Raw genomic sequence first — 27,658 nt, 5'->3', positions numbered from 1 at the left:
CGCCGGCGTCCCTGCCGCTTGGAATTCTGCAGTCCGGAGGCTCCCAGGAAGAGGCATGCAGTCGGAAGGTCTTTGGGATTTCTGAAGGTTAAGCTGGGTTAATACCATAAGCCCACACTTCCACGAACAGGTACCTTCAGCTCTTTCAACCCCTGCATGTATTTGCCTTCTACGTCCTGAATCTGGTCCTTCAACTCATTCAGTTCCTAGGAATTGGTGAAAGAGGCAAATCATATCAAGGGGAAAAGGGGGCACGACCATGAAGAAAGAGAAGTGGTTCTCGGGCGCCTGGGTGGCTCAGTCTTGGTTAAGCGTCCGACTTCCGCTCAGGTCACGATCTCACGGTTCACAGGTGCGAGCCCCGCGTCAGGCTCTGTGCTGATGGCTGGGAGCCCGGAGCCTGTTTCGGATTCTGTGTCTCCCTCTCTCTCTGCCCCTACCCCACTCATTCTCTCTCTCGAAAAAAATAAATAAATAAACACACATTGGGGTGCCTGGGTGGCTCAGTCAGTTAAGCGTCCGACTTCAGCTCAGGTCATGATCTCACGGTCCGTGAGTTCGAGCCCCACGTCGGGCTCTGTGCTGACCGCTCAGAGCCTGGAGCCTGCTTCCGATTCTGTGTCTCCCTCTCTCTCTACCCCTCTCCTGCTCGCTCTCTCTCTCTCTCTCTCTCTCTCAAAAAAAAAACATTTAAAAAAAATTAAAAAAAAAGAGAAGTGGTTCTCTAAATCTTTTCTATTTCTGGGGAGTTTCCTTCATTCAGGAAATCTGAGCAAGTGATTTTCCATTTTTTTTCCTCTTAAGTGCAAAAGGAAAATAAAATAAATTTCAAAACTACAAAGATCAAAATTGAGGTGTCTCTCACATGATATTTTCACAAAATTTTACAAAATTTAGGCCACTATTACTACAATTTTGCACATTTTATTTTTTTAAGTTAATTTATTCAATTTGAGAGAGAGCATGCACAAGCAGAGGAGGGAGGGAGGGAGGGAGGGAGGTAGAGAGAGAGAGAGAGAGAGAGAGAGAGAGAGAGAGAATCCCAAGCAGACTCCATGCTGTCAGTGCAGAGCCTGATGTGGGGCTCGAACCCACAAACCATGAGATCATGGTCAGCTGAAGTCAAGAGCTGGACGCTTAACTGACTGAGCCGCCCAGGCACCCCCCAACCAGTTTTAATTATTAGAAAGTTCTTCCATCAGCGAAGCCAATTCCGATCCTTTACATTTCCCCCTCTGGCCTTGGCTCTGCTCTCCAGAGGACACGAGTGCCAGTACCTTGGGCTTCCTAGTTACCTTAACAAACAGCACTGCACTTCTCTCTCACACACTCACGGTGGCTTCGCACTGAGTGGTAAGGATGCACCATTTTTCAGAGAAAAATGTTTATGTTCCAGTGGAAGGGAAAAAAAAATTACCAAGATACAACGATGAGATCTATTGAAAGCATGTTATGCGTATTACAAATAGAAAAGAGGGGCACCTTCTAGGCGGAGAATGGGAGACACTGAAAGGGGAAAGTGGGGTTGTTGGGAGCAGTGAGTGATCTGGTGTCCAACACATTCCAAAATATGGAGACTGAGTGTCTACAGAAGCAGCCGAGCACCGCGGTGCGGTGTGGCGAGGGCCCCCACCAGGGTGTGCCCAGGGAGCTGAGGGGGTGCAGAGGGCACGGGCACCTGTCTGCCCTGCTGGGGGGGGCGGGGCAGGCAGGTGTGGCTTCCTGCGGGTGCCTAGAACATGTGTTTAAGGCAGGTAGGGGAGACCGGAGCAAGAAGAAAGATCTGGAACTTTACGAATATAGACTTGAAGGCTGATTTTCATAAAAGGTTCCTCTAGGTCATAAGTAGGTAGGCAGCCTTACCTTGATCTCCCTAATGGATGCCTCCGTGTCGATGGAGATGGACGTGTCCCCGCTTCCCCTCCGGGAGGAAGTCCCGCCCAGGGAGGCCAGCGTGGCTGCCGACAGGCCGGGCAGGCTCCGAGACCCCTGCAAGGTTGCAAGGATCGAATGTGATTTCGGACGAAACCAGCATTACTCGCGAGTCTACTGTTACGGAACTTTCACTTGAATTCAGTTTTCAATCGGAAAATCATCCGTGGCTCCCAGAAAGCGATAAAGAGAGATTCACTTTGAGGGGCCTCGTGGGTGCCTGGGAATTGGCCTGGATTAACCTTACGCTCTACGGTCGGGCCCACGGTGGATGCCTTTGCCTCTCTGTGGGGTTTAACACACATGCTACAAGTGAGTCCTGGGGACCCCTCATGGCTGTGATGCCGGCTGGTGGGCCACACACAGTCTTTATCAAAGATGAACCGACACGTTTTCTTGTTCATTTCACCCACGCGTGTCAGGCCCCTCGTCGTTCAGCAACGACACCACCTAACGGCTTACGGAAATTCCTTACCTTCTCAGTGAAATCTTTGTCTGGTCTCTCTTCAACCTGTGGAGGAAAGTGGACAAATACTAAACGCTTAAGATCACTGAGCGGGTAACAGGGATTTAAGGGGCACGCGGGTAACAATGAAACATCAGCTTCCTTTGTGCTTTAAAAACTACTTTGCCAACGAGCACCTGCGGAGATGATTCTGCCAGGCGGTGCGGGCACGGCGGGGGCTCGCGGGCAGCTTGGTGGGCCAGCTCGAACTTCGCTGTGTGGTTTTTCACCGATCTTAATCTCCGGGCGGACACAACAGCTAAAGGACACCCACGCTGACTGCAGAAAGCCTCGTCATCAGGGATCCGTTCATGAACTGGACAAGCTTCCTTCACAGATTCCACAGTTGTGCGTGCCGGTCCCCGATGTGGGAGAGGATGACAGGCGCCCAGCTTGTTCACCACCCCCCACATTACTATGGTTACAGAGGGAGAGCAGGACCAGGAGCCTCTGGGGCTGGAAGACGCGACCAGAGTCCTCGTTTTGACTCCCGCTGCCTGGGTCTCCCAAGCGAGAGGAAGCAGCGGAACTGGTTGGAAGTTTTCCTACTTCTCATGAGTAACAGAGTCCCCATGAAGACTCTGGTTTAACCGTCTCGGGACTGATGCCCAGATGTGGGGAGCTGGCGGAGGGGGGTGAAGGCACAGGAAAATCTGCCAGGTGAAAAGTGAGACCCCCTCCCCTCCAAATTTGGCTTTTACGTGTCTCCCGTTTACACGCGTCCCTGAGGTCGCTCTGCCCCTTCCTCAGGCAGGATCCTGTCTCAGTGGGACCCAGGGCATCACCCCCAAGGGAGACCCTGTACCTCAAGGGTATCTCAGGGTCAGCAGGCCGAGGCTGGCACCGCTCCTACTTCCTTCTTTGCTGAGCGTCCAACAAAGGGCGACTGTTTTCATTTTGGTGCACGCTGAGAGCTCCTTGCCGCGAGCGCACCGGGAAGGTCACGGTGGGTGAGAGAACCTGGGGCTCGCTTGTGTCCAAACCTCTGGGGGAAGCTGACAACGAACCATGCCTTTCCCCTCACGTCTCCGATCCTCCTTCCTGCGGCTCAGATGTTCCTAAATTTGACCTCCAGGGAGCCGGCCGCAGGTGCACACGACGAGCGCGGGCCACGGCTCTGACTCAGTAGGCCGGATGGCGATCAGGGGCTCTGCAGATACCCTGTATGCTTGCACCATAGACCGTCCGAACTCAGGCTGAGGAATCCCGACAGAGCTGGGTCGGAGGCCACGGCAGGGTGGCTCGTGGACATGTAAACAGCCCACCATGAAGCTGCGCACAGGAGAGCCTGAGGGCGCAGGGGCGCCTCAATAAAGGCAGCGATCTCTCGTAAGGACGAATGATCCCTGTCTTGGGCCCACCCTGGGCCCACACGGGGCCAGATGCCCACGGCCTCACCATCCGTCCCCCGCCAGCAAGCCTCGCTAATAGCCACCTTCTCTCCTCCAAACCCCTCACGCCTTCACCCTTCTCTCCGAGGGCAGGACACCTAAAGCCAACAGTAAAATGACACAGCAAATATAAGAGCGAACCAGACAACCAAGAGGCTGCCATGGAATCCTACAGAATACTCGATTAATCCAAAAAAAGGTAGTTTCTGGAACCAGCTCTCAGCTCAGCCAAGCTCAAGGGTCTCCTGCTCAACAGATCCAAGTTCAGCCCCGGGGTCTTGAAGCGACCACATCTGGTCCCCCCACCAGGCCCACCCTTGGGTCTTTAGCGAGAACCTTCTACTTTCATCTTGCGGGTCTCCTTGATGTCGTGAGAGTAGGAGAGGAAACGTGAGCAAAGAGGTCAATCCTCAGGCCGGGGGATGGACCAAAGAGCAGACTGGCCTCACTCCCAGTTTGTTAAGTGAGCCCCGTGGGTGGGGGAGGGGGCCTTTGGGACTCCAGTCCTCCCCCCGCCCACAGGCCTCTCCTTTCCACTTGGCCACAGCCGGCGGCGCTCCCGGGGCCAGCGCGAGCCTGTGTGTCTCACGGGAGCCTTCCAGGCAATCTCCACCCCATGTGCCCTTTTCCTTGATGTGGCCGGGTACACACTCTCCAGCTGTGTGCCACAGCACCTGCCGTTTGTCGGTATGCGTGTTTGGTGTGTGTAAACACGTACACCTATGATCATTATGTTTGCAGATACGGATGCCACGTCAGCCTACTGCGGATATCCCGGGGCGGTCTTTGCTCAGGACGGTTCTGTCTCCCCGTCCCTGGCAGAGCCCCACAGAGCCCTGGGCCGATGTGCTGAGTTACGATGATCTAGCATTTCAAGTGGGGCTCTCCTCTCCCCTTGGGAATAAAAATCTTCCTGAAAACTTCAAATCACTCAAGAAAAGCGGGCTATATAGCAACTGGTCTGCAGGGGAATCGGTTTATTAAGTCTCCCGGGCCCGACGCCTTCATTCCCTAGAATCAGGTGGTCTGCAGAACGAATTTTAATGAAGGTAAGGAGGGTAATTTAACTGCTGGTCGAATACGAAGCCCAGTTTAACAGACTGTCGAGCCACCGCTGAAAAGTCTGCTGCCTTTTTGCTCTGCGGTGTAGAATCCCTTCCGACCACTCACCAGCAACAGATAAATATCATACGTATACACGAGACACCAGAAATCCTCTGTTCACCCACAGTAATATCTGCGCCTATAAAAGAAGGCCCCGCGGTTTTTAGTATTTCCTGTAATAAAGAGGAGAGAGAACGTGCACCGGGGCGTGGGGGTCTTTAACACAGCTTTGTTCTGTGCTGTTTCACCTGATACCATCCACGTAAACGTTATTTTTGTAATTTGCGAGACATCAAATGAGACAAAACACCTAGGACCACGGCTGGCTCTTTAGTTCAAAAAAAGTTCAAAAATAGTTTTAAAAAAGCCTTTGTTCGAAACACATGATGAACTCAGAACGTGGAAATTTCGGATGCGTCTAGAGACCAAGCGAGGAAAAAAGGAAGCCAGTCTCCCCTTAACCGTTGCGTCCCACCTCTCGTGGGCATGTTAGGGTGGGTGCCGCTTTGTGTTTCTGAGTGACAAAGGACACGTGTGTTTGCCAGCCCTCCTGAAATAGAAGTACACGGACCCCACGGAAAGCGCCACCGAGGCAGGAGCCGTCGCAGTCCCCTCAGCTGCCACCAGATGGCAGCCTGGACAGAGCCGAGTGGGGCAGGTCCTGGAGCCGCGGGCACCTGCACTCACTTCATACAAGCCCTCCTCACCTTCCCCTAAACAAAGGGACAGACAAGTCACCTGGGGGGCCGTGGGTTCGATTTTGACAAAAACACTGCACTTTACCTCTGAAAATACTATGTAGAGAAACAGAATTGAAAAACGTGAACACTGTCCTAGCCGCTGCCAGACGCGGTGTGGGGGGCGCCACGGTGTAGACACGGAGCAGAGAGGGACCCAGGAGATGCTGTCGGGCGCACCCACTGCCAAGGCACCGGGGTGCACGCGAGCCTGGGGCCTGGGACGAGCTGCAGGGCCTCCCTGAGTCAGGGCAGCCTCCGGGAGGCTGGCACCCCGTTACTCCCCCGTGCCGAGCAGTTCTAAATGTTTCAGGTCAGCATGAAATGTTCACAGCAACAGATTTATGAAACGTGTGTGCCAGGATTTTACAATCACCACTGAGCATACACAAAGGCCTCTTCTGAAGTCTACTAGAAATAGTCACTTCTGAAAATTTTCTGTTGAATTTTAAATCATGGCAACTCTTCCCTCTCACACACAAGTGCTCACAGTAGCACGTTAAATGTTTTATTAGTTCCAAGCTTCCAGCATCGCGTCTATATGAGCATGCCAGCAAGGCTCGCTCAAACGGGATGTCTGCCGAGTCCAGACGTCCCGACCTGGGCTGCCCGGCTTCCTCGAGACAGAATACAACGTGTGGGCATGGACGGGCTCTAGCAGAGGGGCCAGGCACAATGGAACTTTCCCCATGGTGTCCCCGACCCCCCAGCCGGGCAACCCTAGAGCCCGGATGGGAAACAGGACCACGGAAGCAACGTCAGCACACGGTCCCTCTTGACAGACAAAGGGACACTCGTGAACACTGCTCAGAAAACACCCACGTTCAGGGTAATTTTCCTTCAAATATAAATAAGCAGTAAAGTCTTCCATTGGCGTGGAGATTTCCGCTTTTCATGCAATCATTACGTTCTCCTGAATGACTTCGCCTTGAACTCCTGTATTCACAATGCATGACCTCTTTTTCCACCTGGTCCCCGCCCCTGCCTCTTCATACAATGCAGAGGAGGAGTCTACAGTCTTGTTTTTCTAGCTCAAACCGGCTGCACGCTCCGTCACTCGTGTTTTCTCTACATGCACACAGGGGGACATGAACCCGGGCTCCGCTCAGGACATTTCTGATGGATGCTTTAGAACCTGGGCAGCTTTCCCTGGGTTCCCGGAAGGATTCCGGGGCCCCGACGACACAGATGTGCAGGCTGCACCAGCTGAGGCCCTCTGCTTGCGTGGGCTCCAGGCCGGGAGTACCAAGCCTCCTGGTTCCAACTCGGAAAGCTTCCTGCGTCTGTCCCCAGGAGTTTTACACTGTATGTGTGCTGTTTGCTGCCGGCCTGTCTCCTCCAGTCAATGCATCCGTGAAGGCTGGGAAAGGTGCGTCTGCTCAACACTGTAGCCCTGTGCCTAGAACATTCCAGGTACTCAATAGCTTCCTCAAGGGGAAGACCCCAGACTTGCTGGGGAAGAACATACAGCTCATGTATAGAATGGGAAAAACGAGAGGAAGGTCAAAGACATGTCCTGAGACCGGGCGGGCGCCCTCTCTGCTTTCCTACAAGGCCAAGAGGACCAAGTGGTGGGCGATGTCTTTGGATGCCGAGGCACCTTTCTTTTCAAGTGGGACAAGCTATCACTTCTTCCATTCTGGTTACTTTTCCTCTTTAAGAGTGCCCCCTCCCCCATCCCCTGGTGCACCAGGCTTTCTTCCACACCCAGCCTCCTAGAATTGTCCCTTCCTCCCCTCCCCATCCTATCTCCTTCCCAGAGAGACTCCTGTCCCCTGTCCTCCCTCACATTCCCCGCCTCCCCCCGCACCACATTCCTGATGAGTCATCAGGCCATGGATCGAGGGCCACCGACCGGCAACAGCAGGGATGCAAGTGACCAGTCCCTGGTTCTTTGGGCGCCCAGATGGAGCTGGAGAATGGCCCGTCACACACAGTCTGCGAGATGCTGACCTTTGCTCGTTCAACGTGTCAACAGTGTGATGATCCGCTGACCTTTGTGAATGAGCACTTCACTCAGGGAAGGGAAAGGAGGGTTTATGTGTTTGTAACGAACTGGGAAGTTAGCTCAGCCTCCCGCACTGTGAGCTCTTCTGCCCACCTTCCCTTTGGAGCTCGGGGAAGCCACAGGTAAGGACAGTTACGTTTCCTTGGCTGTAAACACACAGAATTAAGACGAGGGAGCGCTTTAGAGTCAGGGGGGGCCTCACAGCCTCTGTTCCGGTGGCTTTTCCCCGTCAATGGCGCCTGGAGAGGCTCCCGAGGGCATGGGCTCCGAGTCTGGGCGCAGCTAGGTCACAGGGAGGCTGTCCATCGCTGGTCACCAGGTCCCAGAGGCACATTTAACGCCCACCTCTCTGGTTACGGTGACCCACTAAACCCATCGTACGTGGGTAAAATTCTTCACAAACATGGGAAGCAGATGGCACAGAAATTTGTATCTGATCCCAGTCTCCTCAGTCAAAGAGACTAGACAGAGCCCCGTTATTCTGTGACTTCATGATGTCAAAGAAGTCAAATAACCGTGGCATTTACAGCTCCACACGTCCCAGCGGTCACCCCAGCGTTGTGCGAAGGGAGCCCGGGATCCTTCGCCAGCCAGGCCACAGCCACCTTCTGCCAACTGCAAACACTTTCACTGGTTTCCAAAGGGTGAGCGAGCGCGCGAGGGTATCGTGCCTAAGGAAGAGTGACTTTCCGCTAAGTTTATCGTGGGAACGTTTTACTCCCAGGGCTTCTAAGGCTACACGTGGCTGAGCCTGCATCTGCTGTGCTACCCCAGGCCACGAAGGGCACCACGAAGAGTGGACGTAGAGGGTGGCGCACCGTGGCCTCAGTGAGCAGGGATTCCCTAGTTCACAAGAACTGCTCTCGGGTCACTCATGGACGACCCATAAAAAGCAACCTGCCCGATTTTAAAAACCGAAGCTACGTGACCTTGAACGACGACGATCTTCCTGTTCCTGCAACTGGTCCTTGTGGGGGCGTCTGGCCCCCACACACCCCAGCGAGCACCTGAGCTTTTGTTCAGGCCATGGCTTCTCCTATTCTCCTCAGCACCCCTCTCCAGGATGGGGGTGCTCAAAAGGCCGTGAGGGGGGCTCGGGGGGGGGGGGCGTGTGAAGCGTGTGCAGAGGCAGGTACAGGCACCTGTGTCGACACGGAGTGGGGAGTCTTCATTTCCACAAAGAAGCAGGCTCTCCTGCTAGAATCCTCGTCCCTTTGGTCTATCTCTTGTGTCCTCATCCTCGACCGCACGCGCTCAGCTCCCAGGAATCCCTTTACTCGCTTCCCCAGAAGCAGCTGGGATCTGTATTTGCATGAAACCGGTGCCCAGCGGCACATCTGTGCAAGCGGGAGATCTCGGCCCCACGGCCTCTTCTCTGATTAGCAGGAACGCTTCCTAAATTTTAGGCATCAACACATCTAATCGTGGTGTTGTGTAACCACGTTCAAGCTTCTCCCTAAGTGGGGAGCAGAGCAAGGGATCCACTTTGCCCATTTTGCCTTCTTATAGCCGGGGTTTACCACGGAGGGTGCCACCGTCCTCTGATGTGGCAATCCTTACCGTGTGGGGCGGGCATGCATGCCACACAGCCCCAGCTCCTGCCCACCGGACACTATGCCTGCCCACTTCCCAGATGCCCCCGGGCAACTGTCCTGCACGGCCTTCCTATAAAGAGACTGCGTGGCGGCCTCGTACCAAACGTCTGAAATTGCAAAGACCCTGGGAAAAATACATAACAAGGACACTGAAAGGCTGGGGACTAGATGGTGAGGAACAGGAGGGCAGCTCTGTAGTTTTCTTTCTTTTCTAAAAATTTTTTCAATGTTTATTTTTTGAGACAGGGAGGGAGAGAGAGAGAGAGAGAGAGAGAGAGACAGAGCATGAGCAGGGCAAGAGCAGAGAGAGAGGGAGACACAGAATCCTCTGTCATTACAGGATTGTCAGCACAGAGCCTGATGCGGGGCTTGGACTCGTGAACTGCGAGATCATGACCTGAGCCGAAGTCAAACGCTCAACCGACTGAGCCACCCGGGTGCCCCTGCAGTTTTTCGATACTGAGCAACTGGGGGGCGGGGCAGAGCTAGGAACACCATGACCCTTCTAGGCGATACTTGATTTTAAAAACTATCTGGGTCCGGTAACAGACGACATCACAAACACAATATTAAAAGCCAATCCTTCCAACTTTTCACTCATGAAAAAACAACACGTTAGTACGCCTGGCTACATTTCCCCCCACTGGACAAAGTTTCCCTCCATCCCAGGAAGAGCCCAGCCCCAAGCACCGTTAACTTCTTGATAACCGCTAACTTTAGATATTTAGCAATGCAATTCTGGTATCACAGAATAGTAATATTCCAAATTTGGGAGCATTTTTCCCAATTGTGTCTTTGCTTAGACCTGAAATAAATCTTAGGAAAGCCCTCCCACTTTATGCTGGGTTTAGGTTTTTGGAGGTGGAGGGTCCCTTCTGCAGGACAGCGAGGTAGAGAGCAGAGGGGAGGAGGAGAAGGGACGAGCAGGATGGTGGCCGAGCAGGACGGGACAGGACGCACACTCACCACTGGGCTGGCCCGCGCCGAGCTGGCTCTGGAGGAGGCCCGGGAGCTGGAGTTGAGGTGGCCGCCGCGCTCCGAAGGCTGCCCGCGCAGCCCGCCGCCGGGACGCAGACAGAAACAAAGGGACAGGGTCAGCAGGGATCAGTGACAGCGGAGGCCCCCACCAGCGGCCCGTTAGTAGAGGTCAGCCACGTGCAGTGCGGAAAAGACAGGGGTGAGCACGGACACCAGGCTCCCCGTGAAAAGGAAGGCTGTGTCTCCAAGCTTCAAATAAAGGCCCGCGAGGAACAGAAAAAAAAAAAAAAAATCAGTCCTAGTATCAAAAGGACACAGAATTCAGGGGGAGCGAAAAGAAAGTAACACAAAGCGTCCGTTCAAGTCGGCTGTGGAGTCACGCCTGCTTTACGCACAGAAAGCCACCTCGTCCACGCGGACAGGTCTGTGTATTTGAGAACATGAGTCCTTCCACTTGAGCACAGAAAGTGACAGCCGGACAGGGTGCTTGGCTTTTTTAGCAGGGGAGAAGTTTGCTTTCTCTCTCATTCCAAGTGAAAACAAAGTAAGATTTAGGGTTAATACCAAATCAAGGCATGGCCCAGATTGCCTGGTCTGGTGGCCTGAATGAAGGTGTCTGTCTGCCTGTACTTCCTCTCTTCCGGGAAAGGAAAACACAGCAAGTAGCCGATCTGGAAGCTTCTCCCTCTTAACTTCGATTTTTATTCACCTTTGTTCCAGCCCTAGACACGGTGCCATGTGTTTTTGTTCTTGTGTTTTCAAGTCTTACTTGCCTCTTGAGCGAGGTGGGCGAGGAGAGGGAGCCGGGAGGCAGGATTCGAACACGCACATGACTGAGGACCGCAGTCAGCCAGCGGTCTGTGGCGTGGCCTGAGGGGCGTCGTCGTCCCAGAGACCTGCACAGCCCAGCGGTGAGCCCCTCCACCCAGCCCCCCGGGACACCGTGTACCCTGGCGGGAGCGGACTGTTCTCTGCCTCCCTGCATGCTCTAGGCTCAGAACTTCAGAGGTGCTCACGATTCTCATCTTAAACACCACCTTTCAGCTGGCACATCTTTCCACCAGAATGTAATCCCCTGAGGACAGGGTCTTTGTCTATTCCCTGAATTCCCTGCAGGGACCGGATGAGGCCAGGCACAGGGTGCACTTAAGCAATACTTGTTGAATGAACAAAACCAACTTCAGACTATAAGCAGCCAGACCCACCCTACCCCATCGTCCTTCTCGTTTCTTTACCCCATTAGTATCTATTGTATACTTACGCTTACAGGTGCACAGAAAATACAGCCATGCGTACACCAAGAAACTCACCACCATTCCTAGTCTCGCCTTTTGCTTTATTGGTCAACATAAAAGAAAATACCCAAGGTCAGCGCTTTAAGGCAGAAGAATTTTGCTTTTGGGTTCACGGTCACAAGCCAGAGGAAAACTGTCCTAGAGACAAATCCTACTGCGTTCTAGGTCGTCATTCGTGTCCCGGTTCACCATGCAGAGATAGGACAGGTTGTGGTTGACAGGGCTTTTTGCTGGCCCACGTCTTTCCAAACGCCTAGTCAAAACCTGCTCTCAAGTCAACTGACCTGATCTCACAGGGAAAAGTAAGTTTCAGGTCAGTATCACCCGGGTCCAGGGTGCCACCTTCTGAGCAGCTGGTGTCTGAGAGCCAGTGTGGCTGATGCGGGGCTGATGTAAATTATAAAGATCCTGTCCAGGCCTCATCTCTTACTGGCCATGGGACCTTGGAAAAGCTAATCAGCCTGCGACCGGGGACATGGAATCGTAAGGACACTGGCCACACAGAGGTGCCAAGGATTATGGACATCACTCTCTTCCCCGACTTCACTTTCTGCTACAAGCAACTTGCACGCTCCTGGCTCAGAGCGCACTGGTGGTGATGACTGCTCCCCAGCGTGTCAAATTAACTCCCGCCAGTTCACTCACGGCCAGGAGTCCTTCCCCCACCTCACACACACACACACCTTACGGATGTTGAGGAAGGTATAAAATAGAAAGGTTTTCAGGCAAAACAATGGTACTTAAAAGTGAGCCATTTAGTCGTTAAACTGTAATTAAGTCATTTTTTTTTTATTTTTTTTTTCAACGTTTATTTATTTTTGGGACAGAGAGAGACAGAGCATGAACGGGGGAGGGGCAGAGAGAGAGGGAGACACAGAATCGGAAACAGGCTCCAGGCTCCGAGCCATCAGCCCAGAGCCTGACGCGGGGCTCGAACTCACGGACCGCGAGATCGTGACCTGGCTGAAGTCGGACGCTTAACCGACTGTGCCACCCAGGCGCCCCTGTAATTAAGTCATTTAATTGCAAACATGCACGGCAGTGGAGCTACCTTCCTGGGGAGGCTAACAGAAGCTGGACGCTGCGGGATCAGGACCACCCTGTGCAGGCCGAGGGGGGTCAGCCTGGACTCAGGTCGAAACACAGGGTCCCCCCCCCCCCTCCACCCTGCATTGCGGGACAGGATGTGAGGGATTTTCAACCCCAGGGTCCAATCTGTCCAATTGAATTCAACAAATTCACGCGGGGCTCTTTCTGCGTGGGAGTGCAGTGATAAGCGCAGAAAGAATTTGTTTTTGTTCCCTCTGACTTCTTCGGCATGGTTTGATGCCAGGGACACGTGGCTAGATTTTAGTCATTTGTGCTGTCAGGACAAGAAGACCTTTCACTTCCTTAAACTTCCCGAACCCCATGGCTCCCAGGTGGTTCCTCCAGGAGGCAGAAAGCACACAAGTAAGAGTGCTCAGCAACGCCCTGGTAAGAATGGGGGAGGGGCGGGTGGTCTAAAAGTCCACCTGCAGAGGCCATATAGAAGGAGAGTGGATGGGACACACATCCTGCCTGATCCGAAGTTCTACTTGGGTCACAGGAGAACTACCCAGGGCTTGCGACAAGTTTCATTCTCTTGAAGAATTAGTATGTTGTCTCTTTTCTGATAGAAGAAAACCATTTCGTTGCACTTTATCCTAATCATATGCAGGCCAGAGCTAATGCACGCATTAGGCATGATCTGTGAGCTTCTTAATGGCCTACAGACATGTTTAAGAACTGAGAAAAAGACTTAATACAGTGGGCTCCACCCCATTTAAAATGTTATGTAATAAGGGCGTCTGGGTGGCTCAGTCGGTTGAGTGTCTGACTCTTGATTTCGGCTCAGGTCATGATCTCAGGTTCTGTGCTGACAGGGCTTGGGATTCTCTCTCTCTCTCTCTCTCTCTCTCTCTCTCTCTCCCCCCCCCTTCCCCCACTCTGCTCTCTCTCTCTCTCCATCTCTCTCTCAAGATAAATCTTAAAAAGAATAAAATGTTATGCAATATAAAATAAATGGTTAATTAAATGTCAACAAAAACCAATGCTGTGTCAGTTAATGATTGGGTTTCGATATTTATAAAAATTACATTCTAGAGAAGCCTGTAGGTTTGATTGGCTTTGTAAGGATTCCTAAATACTCATGAAATACAGTAAACCATAAATTGGATTATTTAACCACTTAAGTAGCCAATTAACACCGAAAGCAACGTTATAAAAGCACTTTCAAGCAGTGGTTAGCAAGCCATTATATTTCACATGGGGCCTGGGTCCATTTTCACAGGACCTGAGGGGGGGAGCCCTGCCAGGCAGAAGGACCCATGTGGTCAGTTGCCGTTCAGTTTCCGCGGCCCCTCAAGATGGGCCAACTGGTTTCCCGCTTCCACGGACTGACTCCATTTTTTCTATTTTGCTTCCCTCTTTCATTCATTTATTCACACATTTTTTTTCATTCAACAAGTATTTCTTGCACGACTAGCTACACCCTTATGTGATAGCCAAGTCTGTCATTTCAAATCCTTTGAAGAGGCGGAGAGACGGCAAAATAAAAGGAAATTATGTACGTGTAACATCCTGAGTCTCTAATAAATCTGTTCATCTTCCTCAAGTATCCAGAGGTGAAAATAATTTGCAGCCTGTGGAACTCCCCTCTTCTTCCTTTTATTATTTTAAGGGCACCTCACCACTTATTAGTACTGTCAGCGTGTTGCAGGAAAACAGCGGATGAAACTCAGTTGAGGTGGGTCTTCTCCCTTGAACTCAATGTAAACTGACGTGTGAGGACACTAACCCGCCAACCAAAGGCTTCGCGATTCGCATCATCCATGACCCAGCCTCACTATAATGGGAAATTGAGATGAGATAGCGTTTCCTCCCTGTAACTCTGGTTAGTTATCTCCAGGGGTTGGGACTGTGCCCAGTAAGCCAGTCAGGGTCATGCAGCACACGGGAGAAAATTCGGAAACCACAGAAAATGCCTTACAGCATAGGAACCGCAGGCACTACCCCGCCGTGTCCCGCCGGGACCGATGTCATCGAACACAGATGCCTGTGACAAAAACAGACTGTCAGGTCAGGGAGCCCTTCCCTTTCCACCGGTGCCCAGAACACAGGAAAAGGGAAGCTAAGGAGGTCTGACCCGAGAGAAGAACACGTTCGGAACAAATCACGATGGAAAACAAGCAGGGAAGGCCTTAAACCACCCACAGAGGCCAAAGCTGTACACAACAGGGTCATGCAAAGATCTGAGAGAGAAACGAGTTGCTGTTAACTGGCATGCGATGCAACCCCCCAGTAGCTCCTTGAAACGCATCGTTCTGAAAAACGTTCCTTGCTAAGGAAAAACCTGTTAATTCAGATTTAAAGTGAGCAGATAATTCAAATATCCTGAATTCTGTCATGGCATCCTCACGCCTGACGTGCAGAAAATTATGCTAGTACGAAGAAACTTCGGGATACAGCAGTATGATAACGATAGTTCAGTATTTTGTAATTCTTTGGAAACTGCTAACTAGAAAACAATACTTGATTAACCTGGAAATCTCACGTAATTAGGCACTGAAGGCGAATGGGGGTTTACAGGACTGTGCATGGCCACACCGAACTTTGCCCGGCTGAAAGGAGCTTGGATTCCCCTCTCTCTCCTTGAGGACACAGCTGGTTTGTTCAGCCAGTTATATATGCTAATTCTTAGGGGTGAATTCTGATGAAAATTCAGAAGCTTATTAGCAATACAGTAGAACTACTTTGTTTAGTGAGGGTTTCCTGCAAGGGGGAAGTGCCTTGTATTTAAAACTGGAAATTTACAAAGTCATAGAGCGCAATGGGTTAACATCAGTTGAGGTTACCAAACAAATCAAAAGCCATCTTTCTTTCTGCCAGCAGAGTAAGTAAATGATGTCTTTGCTCCATTCCTGGCTAATAATCCTATGCGAGCACGTGTCTTCCCGGAGCCTGAGGCAGTATGACAGCTAGGGGAGAAAGAATGCCCAGATCCAGCCAAAGGGGACTGACAGACATCACCGGTCCTACAGGCTCCTTGTAAGGGGGGAGCTCTCAGGTGGTGAAGATGCAGACATGCGCCTCCACACTCCCAGAGCAGGTGTGAGAGGCGCCTGGCCCCGAGGGGGCCAGTGGGGCCCGGATAAGTTGGGGGATGGGGCGGGGGAAGGTCAGGGGACTGTGGGGGGGAAAGGGGATGGGGGGTGAGGGCAGGTCAGAGGACTGTGGGAGGGGGAAGGGAGGTCAGGGGAGTATGGGGGGGAAGGGAGGTTGGGGCAGGTGAGGGGACTGTGGCTGGGTAAGAAGGGTTGGGGGCGGGTGAGGGTCAGAGGACTGACTATTGGGGGGGAAGGAAATTGGGGGCGGGGGGGCAGGTCAGAGGCCTCTGTAGGGGAAGGGGGATGGAGGTGGGGGGGCAGGTCAGGGGATTGTGGAGGGGAAAGGGGACGGGGGGGGATGTGGAGGGCAGGTCAGAGGACTGTGCAGGGGTGAGGGTGGGGGGATGGGGCGGGGGCAGGTCAGGGGACGGCAGAGGAGGGATGGGGAAGGGGGCGGGGGTGGCGGATGGGAGGGGGGCAGACAGCACACGCACCCGGTAACTTGCAGGAGGCCAGGCAGCACTGTACAGATAGGAGGGCTGCAGGACGAGAGCGAAAGGCAGGTTTTAAAAGCCTTGGAAAACAGCAACAAATAACAGTGACAAGATAATCATGATGCTTTCAGTAATCATGACAGCTGAACTGTCGTACAACAGAAGGAAAGAAAAAAGTCGACTTAGGGTTTTCAGTAAATCACAGAGACACAAATCCGACTTTAAGATAGTAAACGTCCCCAGGATCTCTGAAATAGGACTATTTTCTAGTCATTTCTTTTCAGGCATTCCTGGAGGAAAGAGTCAGGGAGTGAGACCGAATGGTGACAAGGTGAAAATGTCACCAGCAGCAACCAAACCCCACAACTCAAAATCCCAGGTTAATAAAGCACTCCAGGGTGTTAATACATCAATTTCCACACAGGAAGAGAGCTGCGGACACAGTGCTTCTATTTCCATCAAATGATCCCAGTCCCGGTCTCCAGGAGCCAACAGGAGCTGTTAAGACTTCTCCAGCCGGCCAGGGCTGGCACGTCCCTGTAACGGGGAGCCCACACCCACACCCATATCCCGACCCGGGCTGAGCCGCGCCTGTGCGGGCATGTGCCCCAGTGAAAGGGCAGCTCCTGGCTCGGCCAGACCCTGAGTTCCAGAATAGGATCATGACTCATTTACAAGCAGAGGCCACGTAAGCCCGCAGTGCAGGGCCACCAAGAGGGTCAGGGAATGTGCGGGACCCAGGATGAGTCACTCAGCAAGGCAGGGGAGACAGCAATGCAAGGAGATATGGTTCAACCTCTGCGGGAGGAGGAGTGCAGGGCTCTGACGCTGAGTTCCTTGTATGGACAACGGGCTCCTGTACCTACAGCCCAGGGCCTGACCCGCCCACCCGCCTTGTGAAAACAAAACAAAACAAAACAAACCAGGAAACAGAAGGGAGACTGAGCCAAAGAAATAGGGCTGTTCTCCCACTTCTCAAAGATGGAGGAACCAGATTAGGCACAAAGGCTTCCAAATTGCTTCCTGGACACATTTACAGGAGAAAAATATTTTTAAAGAAACACATGAAACCCCAAATGGGGAACAATTGCTGGAAAAGGAGGAGAGAGCCCCAAGAGACCAATTCTTTGGGCCTGAGCTTTTGGAAATATACACTTAATAGAGGCTCCTTTTTCTATATAAGGTCCTAAATGATTTTGATAATGTCTTACAACGTTGACGAAAGTCTTAGCAAGTTAGTCAAGCCAAATAAAACGCCTGCTAAACTCTGCTCTCTGGACTTGACATGGAAGAGGTTGACGTATCTTCGTACATTTGATCAGAGAGTGAAGTGACCCCACAGAAGGAAAGAGGAAGGGAAGCGGGTGACAAGGAGGAGGACAGACCTGGTTTCCGCTCTGGGTAGACAGGAGAGCAAGGCCGCCCCTGGGAAGCCCGAGGTCCGAGCAGGAGAGTCCCTGTAGTCAGAGAAAATGGGAAGGAGGGGAGAAGGGCTCACAGCTTCATTTCACCTCAAAGGTACAACGGTATGGCGCGTCCGCACACAACTACCTTCTACGACAAAATCGGTTAAGGGCATGCACTTACGGAGGAGGGAGAAAGGAGGACGATCAGAAGGAAATAAAGACGATCCGGTTAATTGACAAAACTAGGACACGGGACCAAACCAGGAGTTCTGAATCAACAAACAGGCAAAACTACATTTCATTACGTTTTAACCGACAGCCAGACCATAGGGGTTTGAGAGGTCTTTGTAATTTGAGCTCTGAGTTTTAAAGTTTGGATGGAAAAATTCAAAACTAAGGATTGGCAGAGGTATCAGCCTTTATGTAATAAGATATTTCACTGGACAGGACCTCTGACCTGGCTTTCTTAGTTAGCTATTCACACAATGCGTATGTGTTCAGGATTCACAGAAGACGGGGTCTAATTCAGGGGTCTAATTCTGAGACCAACAGTCTATGCAACGTCTCTGGGGAATGCTACCATACAAGTTGTTTCCCCAAATAAAATGCTTTATCCAAATGGAAGGCTCCTTGAAGAAGAAGCCAGCAGCTCCAGATTGTCACCTTGGCAGTATTCTACTAATTGTACAAGCACGGGACAGTCCTTGAAGATGAAGTGGCTCCATTCAAGTAGCCTGATGGCACCTGAAGATATCCTGCCATCCCCTCAAGGTCCCATAACTTGTGCCTAACATTCCTATGTCTTGCATAAGCTATCCCACCTGACCTGAGGGGCAGGCAAGTGGAACTCTGGAGGTGGGGTGGGGGGACGGAACAGGGGGGAAATGTTCTAACGTCTGACACAAATATTGAGAGAATGGTTGAGAGGACACCGTGGGTAGTGGCCATCTTGTCAACCCCTCTGTGGGACGTGGAAAGTGCCAAGGGGGAGAAAGCGTCCACAGCTGTGGCCGCCATGCCAGGGTGTAGGTCTGACAAATCTGGAAGACTGGAGAAGTTATTTAGAGGAGTCTTCAACACTCCGTGCTACCTTAATATCTTTCTGTTTTAGATTTAACTAAAATGAAACATACCCATGTGTTTTGCAGGAATAGATATAATACCTACAGAACACGGTAATTACCAGAAGATTCTGCCGGTCGGTGAGTACAGTAAGACCTCGGGCAGAACAAGGGTGGGACATGTGGCCTCAGGAAAGTTCTGATGTTTAACGTTTTGAATGGATCGGCTCTAATTTTGACTCCAATGTGGGTTATTTCTCTTAAACGAATCTAAGTGAGTCGGATCCGTGCTGAACTGGGGTGAATAATTCACACCCACATATTAGCTACCTAACACCATCGTCTACTTCAGAGCAAGTTTCTCAGCTCAGAAAGTGACGAGGAAGTCAAGTTTTCTGGACGACAAGGTGCTCTTTGGAAACAGCAAAATCTCCCACTGAAATTCACACAATACACAAAAAATTCAAGATGGCGAAACCCACCAATACTTTGGTGATTACAGCTGATCTTGTTTTCAGTCAAAATTCACCTACTGGGGGAAGAAAGGGAGGAGTTCTTATTAACATATGGGGCTGAAAGGCAACAGTGGAGTTTGGAAAGTGGACAAGCAAGCTGATGGGGGAATGGAAAGGCCAGCCGTGTCCGGAGCCCCCTGCAGCAGGAATGAGAGGGGGCAGGGGATGAGGCAGGACAGGGGAGAAGGACCAGGAACCACCGGCTTTAGCTCCTTAGTTTCTATTTATTTTTCCCCCACGTACTCTTCGAGGTTCAGTTCACATCCTTTGTTGCGACACCCCTTTCTCCCTATTGTCCCATTTATGCTGCACCAGCGTATCTGGTAGCTGGGTCTGCCTTTTGTTCTAGAAGTAAATGCTTCCACAGTACCGACCTATCTCACGCGTTACCTGTGTGATCTTTCTGTGATAGTCCTGCCCACACTAGGTTCCCTAGTGTTTGCTAAGTGAGCATGAGCCTGATGGAAAACAAACCTTCTCTATGAGAGCTCTCACATAATTGAGAAATCTTTGCGCCCATCGAGATCGATGCATGTCCTTAAAGTGTGGGAAGGAACTCTACTGTGTAGACATCTGAATTTGGATTTGATGTGGTCTTCATCCCTAGTCCAGTCTGTCCCTGAGAAACTGCCACAAAGTTTGCATGCACCCTACAAAGTAATTGTTTTCAGGAACTCTCAAGGAAAGAATGATAAGGTTTTCTCCCCCCCCCCCTTTTGATTACTTCTGACTACAAACACCCACATGAATACTTTCTTTCCTTGTACCCAGCTTGAATGCAAATAGGGATTCGAAAGCAAGACAGTGGGCTAAGCCTGCATAAAATACATCATGTCTATTACTGCCCCCAACCTGACCTCAGCATCCACCCAAATGAAAATTAGTAAAACAGGCGTGAAAAATGAAAAGAGAACTGAATTCACACACAACACTGCATGCTACAAAACCTGTGGTTTTTGAATAGAGGATGTGAAAAGATTTAAATGAAAACCAACCAACGTCTCCTCTCTGGCTGATGACAAAGTAGAGAATCTGCCCTCACCGCTGCTGCTGTAGCTGGAATTCTGAGAACCAAAGAAGACATTGTAAGTGGTGAGCACTTCCTCACTGTCCCCCAAAGCACCACCTGTCCTGGCCAAAAGGCAAATATAAAATCACCAATGTATAAAATCACACCGGTATCAGTGCCCCAGAAATACCAATGTAGCTTAAGAATCAAGACACTCGGCTACGGCAGAACTTCTTAACAACCAGAGGTCCTAAGCTGTATTTTGGTGTTTCCATCCCCGCGATGTCTTATGGTTTAACTCGTACTGGTTTTCACAATATTTCAGCTCTCAAATTATTCGTAATTACTTACTCAACTCAATCTCCTGATGAGCCGCCTGTAACCTCCCACCGGGGACTTTCCTTATTACGTACTTCGTTAGGTAACGAAGATGATGTCTGGTGCAGTGTTTTCCATCTTTCCTGGGCCTGACACAGCTGATGGCTCAGCTCAGCCGAATTTGCAGGGAGGTGGCTGCAGCCTGAGCGAGCTGCACCCATGTAGCCGAGAGCCACCCCCCAGACCCGCAGCGGTCTCCGGGGACTTGGCGTATACCTTATAAAGGTCAGAGTCTGCACGGGGAGGCAGTACGGATGCATGTGACACACAAGGCGTAAGATGCTCATCCATACGGTCAAGGTCGTTCTCCTTCGGAGACTTTCAATTCCTTCACGGAAGAAAGAGGTGCTTCCAAACCCTTGTGGTCAGTCTGGCTATTTTACTCCTCCCCACGGACGTGTGCTGCTGGCATCTGTGAAATGCCTCCCTCCCTTCCAGTCTTTTCTCCAAGCCCATCCTCGCCCTGGGACCTTCCCACAGGACTCGCTGCGTGCACGTACGCTATTTGGTTCTTCAATTGTTCTGTTTCCTCACTGTTTATGAGATCAATTTTCTGTCCCGTTTTACTCTGCGGTGAGCAATTTTACCAACAAGCTCTTTTGCATTTGATTTCTAGAGGCATTGCTCAAATCCTAAACCAAATCAAAAGGTTTAACTTTTTTAACTTACTGTTTAGCTTACCGTTAACACTGTTTCAACATAAACGTCAAAGATGAAGAAATACAGACATACGGATGGCACATAGCTCACTGATGCTACCTCGTACTGACCGGGGTGCTCTAGAGAAGAAGGTGGCATTGGGTAGAAAGAGTGGATGACGGAACTTCTCAAGGAACTGCCAGCTCTAAGCGATGATTCTTTAGGATCAATTATGGGGAAAACTATGCCTCTGGGGGAAGAAGTTGCTCATTAGCCAACGTAACCCCAATGAGCAGTCTGGGGCCAGCAGAGTCCTGCAGCCTGTCCTGTAAAGCCAGCTCCGATCAGTGCACAGGAGACACAGCTGTCCCCACCACACGAGGACAGAATGGTGTGCTGCCTGCTTCCATCCCCAGACGGCGGCCTTACCTTAAAGGAAAACATAACAGAACTGGAGGAAATCCAAAGGCCGTCAACGTAAAAAACATAAATAGGAAGACACGGCCTTTAAAAGGGGAGGGTTTTTTTAGCCTGGAATGAGGAGAGTTTAGATGACATGGAGGTGTATGCAATGCTTAAGAGGACGAGAGGCTAAACTCATCAGCCAGTTTCAGAAAGCTACAGTGGGACTGGGTAACCCCTCTGACACCTGAAAACAGAATTCAAGTGCAGATAGGATATATCTTAATACAAGTAAGATAAATGAGAAGAAACACTAATTATACAACTAGTAAAATTTACTATAAGGTGAAAAATAAAGCAAATGTAGGACTAGGAAGACTTTAGATAATTTAATGTACAACGGGTCTGCAAGTGGGTCATGAAACTTCATTAGAATATACGCAGTTTGTGACCTTGTGAAGTCCCCTGTGACCTCCCTGCTAGATAGATCCAAAGGCCTCCCCACTTGTCTCCTGCTGTCGGTCCCTCTGCTCCTTTCTCCCACCACGGAACGTTCATGACCCTGCCCGTTCTGCGGTCTCTGACCCCTGCCCTGGGAGCGTTCCATGGTCAGGGTCCAGGGGAACACGGACTCGAACATACGTGTCCTTAAAATGCCCAGGGAGAGGTGGGCACGGAGGGAGAGAATGTCAGATGGGAGGTATACTTGAAAGCTGAATACACTTACTGTACGCATTCTGCATGTTACACCCGGGGCAACAAAATAATGACAGAGTGAGTACTTAATCCTACATATTTCTAAGCTGAAGAGATTCTTTTTAACATCCGCCTCTTGCATTGAGACTTAGAATGTCCGGAAGACCAACTTTCGAAGAGTGTTTCCCAGTTGAAAACCATTAGTTTCCACTCATTCACGTGCTTGGCTGGGGGTGGGGAGAGACCCTTTATCACCCGGAAAAAAACCAAAACCACGAGGAAGCTAAATGTAGCAATATTCTCTTTAAACCGCTGCGGCAACCTGGTTGAGTTTTGTGGCATGCGCATTTACTATACTAACCCTGCCAGATCTTCTATTCAGGGACTGGGATCCATATGATTCTCCATCATAACCATTTGTCTGTTTCAATGAAGAAAAGAAGAAAACTGACATCAGCATACAAATGAAGACGCAGGAACAAATCAGCAGGGAAGCATTAGCTGGGCTGTAAACTGGGCTTCCTTCGCGGAGCGAACGAATGACAGGCCCAGGACAACACAAACCTTAGCATGCCCCTAGATGCTTCCGTGCTTCTGATCTGCTCTGCCGCAACTCGGGGGGGGATCGGACACTCAAGCTAATCACAGCCGCCCGAGTCACTGTTACTTGTCAGTACAGGTCACTGTAGGATTGCAGGCAATGCCCAGCCCTTCCCGCGGGGTGAAGCACGTGGCCACGGGTCCACGGCTGCTTTTCCTCGGCAGTTTTCCCGTTTCCCGTTTTACGGGGGTGCCGCGGGAGTCCTAGTTTTCCAGCGGCCTGAATGCCACGGGCAAGTGGGGTAATGCCTTGGCCCACATCAACTAGTTTTCAGTTGTTGGTTCACAGGGTTAAGTCCTTGAAAGTCATGGCCCGGTATGAAGTTGCATTCAGAAGATTCAGAAATAGCTTCTGCTCAATCTATAATTCGGTGCCAAAGTTCATCATGGAAAAAATGTTTCTCATGGGGGTAGATTCTCTGATTAGCTTCTCTTTCTTTTTTTAATGTGTGTTTATTTTTGACAGAGAGCACGGGAGCAGGGGAGGGGCAGAGAGAGAGGGAGACACAGAATCTGAAACAGGCTCCAGGCTCTGAGCTGTCAGCACAGAGACGGACACAGGGCTTGAACCCGTGAACTGCAAGATTATGACCTGAGTCGAAGTCGGATGCTCGACCAACTGAGCCATCCAGGAGCCCCTCTGTCTTAGCTTTTCATTCATCCTGTCTTCCAACTTTATTTTTCAGAATGAAATCTGAGGATGCATTTCATGATTTCCTAATTTGTCCTCTAGAAAAGAGAATGATTGGGACCCCACCTCCCTTCTCTCCTCACCTCTGCACCCACGTTCCACCAGCCAAAGTCTGGCCTATCTCGAATTGCTCTCATTCTATAAGGATGTTTCTGCTGATTTAAGACAAGAGCTGTTACATGTCAGAGGCCTGACCAGCTCTCGAGATAGAAAAAGGAAAACAGTGGGGTTGGGGGGTGGGGCTCCTTCGGTTGAGCGGCTCAGGTCACCATCTCATGGTTCATGGGATGGAGCCCCGTGCTGGGCTTTGTGCTGACAGCTCAGAGCCTGCTTGGGATTCTCTGTCTCCTTCTCTCTCTGCCTTTCCCCTGCTGGTGTGTTCTCACCCTCAAAAACAAATAAACGTTAAAAAAAATTTAAAACAAGGAAAAAGGAAAGCAGTCCACAGAACTGGTAAAACCGGAAGGAGACGCCAGGGGGTCGTGGAGGTGAGTCCGAATTCCAAATCAATGCTGTATCGTGTGACCTTAAGCTGGTTGCTTAATCCACTGACACCTCCACTTCCTCAGCTGTTAAAAATGTGCCTAGAAATACATACTTTATAAGGCCACTGGGAGGGTTAGACCGGATTAAAATGAGTATCCCGAGTGCCTGAACCGTGTGCCGTAGAATGAATGAACCGTGGCTGAGTGAGCGCCCGTGGGAGGGACCCAGCACCCACGAGGAACGGGAGCCTTGCTCACGGGGTCGGGCATCGGGAGACCGGTTGGCAGGTATTCCGCAGCTAGACATTAATGAAGAATAAAGAAAGGGATTTCCAGACAGGTTACAAACCCAGGTTCATGCCATCCTGACTATAAAACTATGTATTTACTTTTGTTACAACTCAATACCAAGTCAACTTGAAGTTTCTACATGAAACAAAAGGGTATGTAGACATCCCTCAACTTTAAATTTCAAACCTTGGGGCGCCTGAGGGGCTCAGTCAGTTAAGCATCTGATTTCGGCTCAGGTCATGATCTCGCGGTTCGTGGGTTCGAGCCCCGCGTCGGGCTCTGTGCTGACAGCTCGGAGCCCGGAGCCTGTTTCGGATTCTGTGTCTCTCTCTCTCTCTGCCCCTCCCTCACTTGCCTCTCTTTCTCTCTCTCTCTCAAAAATAAATATAAAAAAAAATAAATTAGAAAACTCTGTGAATAACATTAAAACATTTCTGAAATAAATTTGATAGGCAGGAATTTTACTCAATCTAATCTAATCTAATCCCTTTCCCCACTGACAGGATTTTCTGATATGGAAACATGTATCAAGGACTTGGATACCTTTCCTATCTGCTTAGAAACTCATTCCTGGGAAAAATTAATGTAACAAGAAAGGCTAACATCAATCAATGTTTGATGCCTTTTCCTTTACTAACAAATAAAGTAAAATATATTACATATATGAACCCTCTGGCTTTCCACTGCTGCTTGTGAAATACATCCTTCCCCATGCGAGTTCTTCCTTCTGGCCTTCTCATTTTCCAGCGCGGTGTGCAGCCCAGAGCAGAGGGCCGTGAAGGGCGGGAGGGCAAATGCGCCCCTCATTGTCACCATTTCTGTCCTAGCTTTCCACGGCCGTGCAGGAAAAACTCCCCCTTCAACAGCTCTGTGGAACACCCACCCTTTCTGTTGTAGTGGAATTCTGCCGTGGGGAGTATATTCCTAGAACAAATTCTCCAATCCACAGAGCTCATGGACACCTCTATGGTGAAAAGTACTTTGACCTCTTTAAAAAAAAATTTTTTTTAATGTTCCTTTTATTTTTGAGAGAGAGAGAAAGAGAGACAGAGCGTGAGCAGGGGAGGGGCAGAGAGAGAGGGAGACACAGAATCCAAAGCAGACTCCTGGCACTGAGCTGTCAGCACGGAGCCCGACGCGGGGCTCGAACTCAGAACAGTGAGATCACGACCTGAGTGGGAATCAGATGCTTAACTGACTGAGCCACCCAGGCGCCCTTAGAGTACTCCGACTTCTTAAAGAACACCACCAACCTTTTCCTCTTGGCTAGTTTTTATGGTGGAGCTGTTTTTATGTAGCAGAACAGGCTAAGGAGAGTTGAAAATTAACCTAACGCATCGGAATAAAAAGTCCATAGACGGGATACCAGCTTCATTTTAAGTCGGGGCTCTGTTTGAACTTTCTTTGCTCTACAGGGCGATTTTTCTTTTCTTTTCTATTTTACTTTTTTTAAATGTTTACTTTTTTTTGAGAGAGAAAAGAGAGACAAAGCGTGAGTGTTGGAAGGGCAGCGGGAGGAAGACAGAGACTCGAAGCAGGCTCCAGGCTCCGAGGTGGCAGCGTAGAGCCTGACGCAGGGCTTGAACCCGTGAACCGTTAGATCATGACCTGAGCCAAAGCTGTTGGACGTGTAACTGATTGAGCCACCCAGGCACCCCTACGGGGCGATTTTTCAACACCCTTACTGTGCTGACCACCTGCATCACGGTTACCTGGTGTGCATCTTAGGACCACGGCACCCTGACCTAGGCAGCCATCAGAGCACCTAGAGCTGGGGGCTGGGGAAGTGTGTTGTGATAAGCTTCCCAGGTGGATCTCACACACAGCAAACACACACGAGCACTGCTATCAGAGAGAACAAAACACAGAAGACATCCACAAATCAGCGTTTTCTAAAAGAGTGTAAGATCCAAGCATAAACGTCCCGTCGCAGCCAATTATTCCAAGGGAAACGTGTGATTAGTCCCAATGCCACCAGCCACCGTGCTGGGCTATCAAAGCAGCGCCCCTCACGTGCAAGCATGCGGAGGGCAACGGCTGTCTTTTCTGATTAATGGTGTTAGATTACTTTTACAGTGAGTCGACAGACAGATCACGTCCAAGGGTATGGGAGATGGGAAGCAAAAGAAGGAAGGCAAAATCAAAACCCTGAAGTGCAGTCTTTCAGGCACTCAACTGAGTTTGAAAACAGAATGAAAACTGAAAAATAAAAATGAAATCGGAAACGTGTTTCCGTGTCTTGCTAACACACGTAGCCACTCGTTCCCCCAGGGACTGGCCCTGACAAACAATTTGCTTTGGGTTTAGAATGAGAAGGCTAAACATCTAGAAATCTGCTGCTGATGTGCTGAATGGTGGAGAATGGAAGAACTACGAGGACTGGTGAGGACTGAGGTCACTGTTAAGTGCTGTGGGACGCTGTGTGAAAGCACTTCCCGAATCTAATCACGTGCCCCTGGGCTTCCCACGCTCCGTGGCGGATCCGTCCCTGTCCCTCGACGGCTCCGATCCATAACCAGCAGCCCAGCAGGAGGCTCGGGGCTCACCAGTGCTACGCAACTCTATGGCACTATTAAATTATCGTCTTAGAGGCAAAAACGCGTTTTAAAAACAGAGATTTGCTAAGTAACTTTGAAATGCGGTAGAATGAATGAAGCCCAAAATGCTCTAGAAAAAGTCCTAAAAATGCAGCCATGTCTAAATTGCTACAATCCCTTCAGTACGGAAATCACTTTATTGCTAATTTCTGGCGAGATGAAACTTCTCTCCTTTTTAATTTGTCGTTTAAATTTACAGGTTTTCAGAAAGCATGAGGTGCAGACAGACGGACGTAGGAAGGGAAACTCCGAATTTAAATCGAAAGCCTTCATTTTTGTTACTGGAACAGCACTTTTTGGCAAAAGGGCCAGATCGCACATTTCGTTTCAACGGACAGATCAGAAAACGACGGAATTTTCATTAGATAAAGTGACTTTGAACTTAATCTTTGAAAAGCAATGCAGAGGCTTTGGGAATTCCTGATCTGATCGGAGTTCCTTGAAAGCAAAGTGCCCTCCCCCCGACTGGTGCACACAGCTGGTGCTCACAGACCGCGTGGTGAGTGAGTGTGTTCACGCACGGGCCGACCCTGAGGACCAGTGACACACCCAGGGGGCTCTGGACGCAGAGCGCTCACTCTGGTGGGGACATCTGCCCTCTGGCCCGTCGTCCCCCGAGGGAGTCTGGGGGACAGCAAGTGTGTCTTTCTGGACAAAGACATACTTGGCTTTGTGGACAAACACAACCACGAGATTAGTGGAAGCACCATAGGTTATTACGT

At 50.5% G+C, this 27,658-nt stretch overlaps 1 protein-coding gene across 31 annotated transcripts in view; it reads right to left on the bottom strand.

Annotated features, from left to right (window-relative positions):
* Positions 1-27,658, bottom strand: part of LRRFIP1 (LRR binding FLII interacting protein 1) — an 84,260-nt gene that overhangs the window by 25,215 nt on the left and 31,387 nt on the right. For 9 of the 31 annotated variants that reach the window (XR_004344056.1, XM_032594558.1, XM_030324066.1 and 6 more), the window contains 9 exons: positions 22,634-22,693; positions 20,144-20,212; positions 17,552-17,623; positions 16,167-16,211; positions 14,556-14,621; positions 10,239-10,316; positions 2,408-2,443; positions 1,864-1,989; positions 135-206 (listed from right to left, as the gene is read on the bottom strand). Coding sequence is in view for 30 of the 31 variants with exons in the window: in XM_032594558.1 (XP_032450449.1) it covers positions 135-206; positions 1,864-1,989; positions 2,408-2,443; positions 10,239-10,316; positions 14,556-14,621; positions 16,167-16,211; positions 17,552-17,623; positions 20,144-20,212; positions 22,634-22,693 (624 nt within the window). In the remaining variant the exon portion in view is untranslated. The remainder of the gene's footprint in view (positions 1-134; positions 207-1,863; positions 1,990-2,407; positions 2,444-10,238; positions 10,317-14,555; positions 14,622-16,166; positions 16,212-17,551; positions 17,624-20,143; positions 20,213-22,633; positions 22,694-27,658) is intronic. The other 22 variants (XM_032594557.1, XM_030324067.1, XM_032594560.1 and 19 more) reach the window with 9 other exon arrangements.

Source organism: Lynx canadensis, chromosome C1 (assembly GCF_007474595.2).
Source record: "Lynx canadensis isolate LIC74 chromosome C1, mLynCan4.pri.v2, whole genome shotgun sequence".
Lineage (NCBI taxonomy): Eukaryota > Metazoa > Chordata > Mammalia > Carnivora > Felidae > Lynx > Lynx canadensis.
The sequence above is the reverse complement of the archived record's forward strand: the minus strand, read 5'-3'. Positions and strand labels throughout refer to the sequence as shown.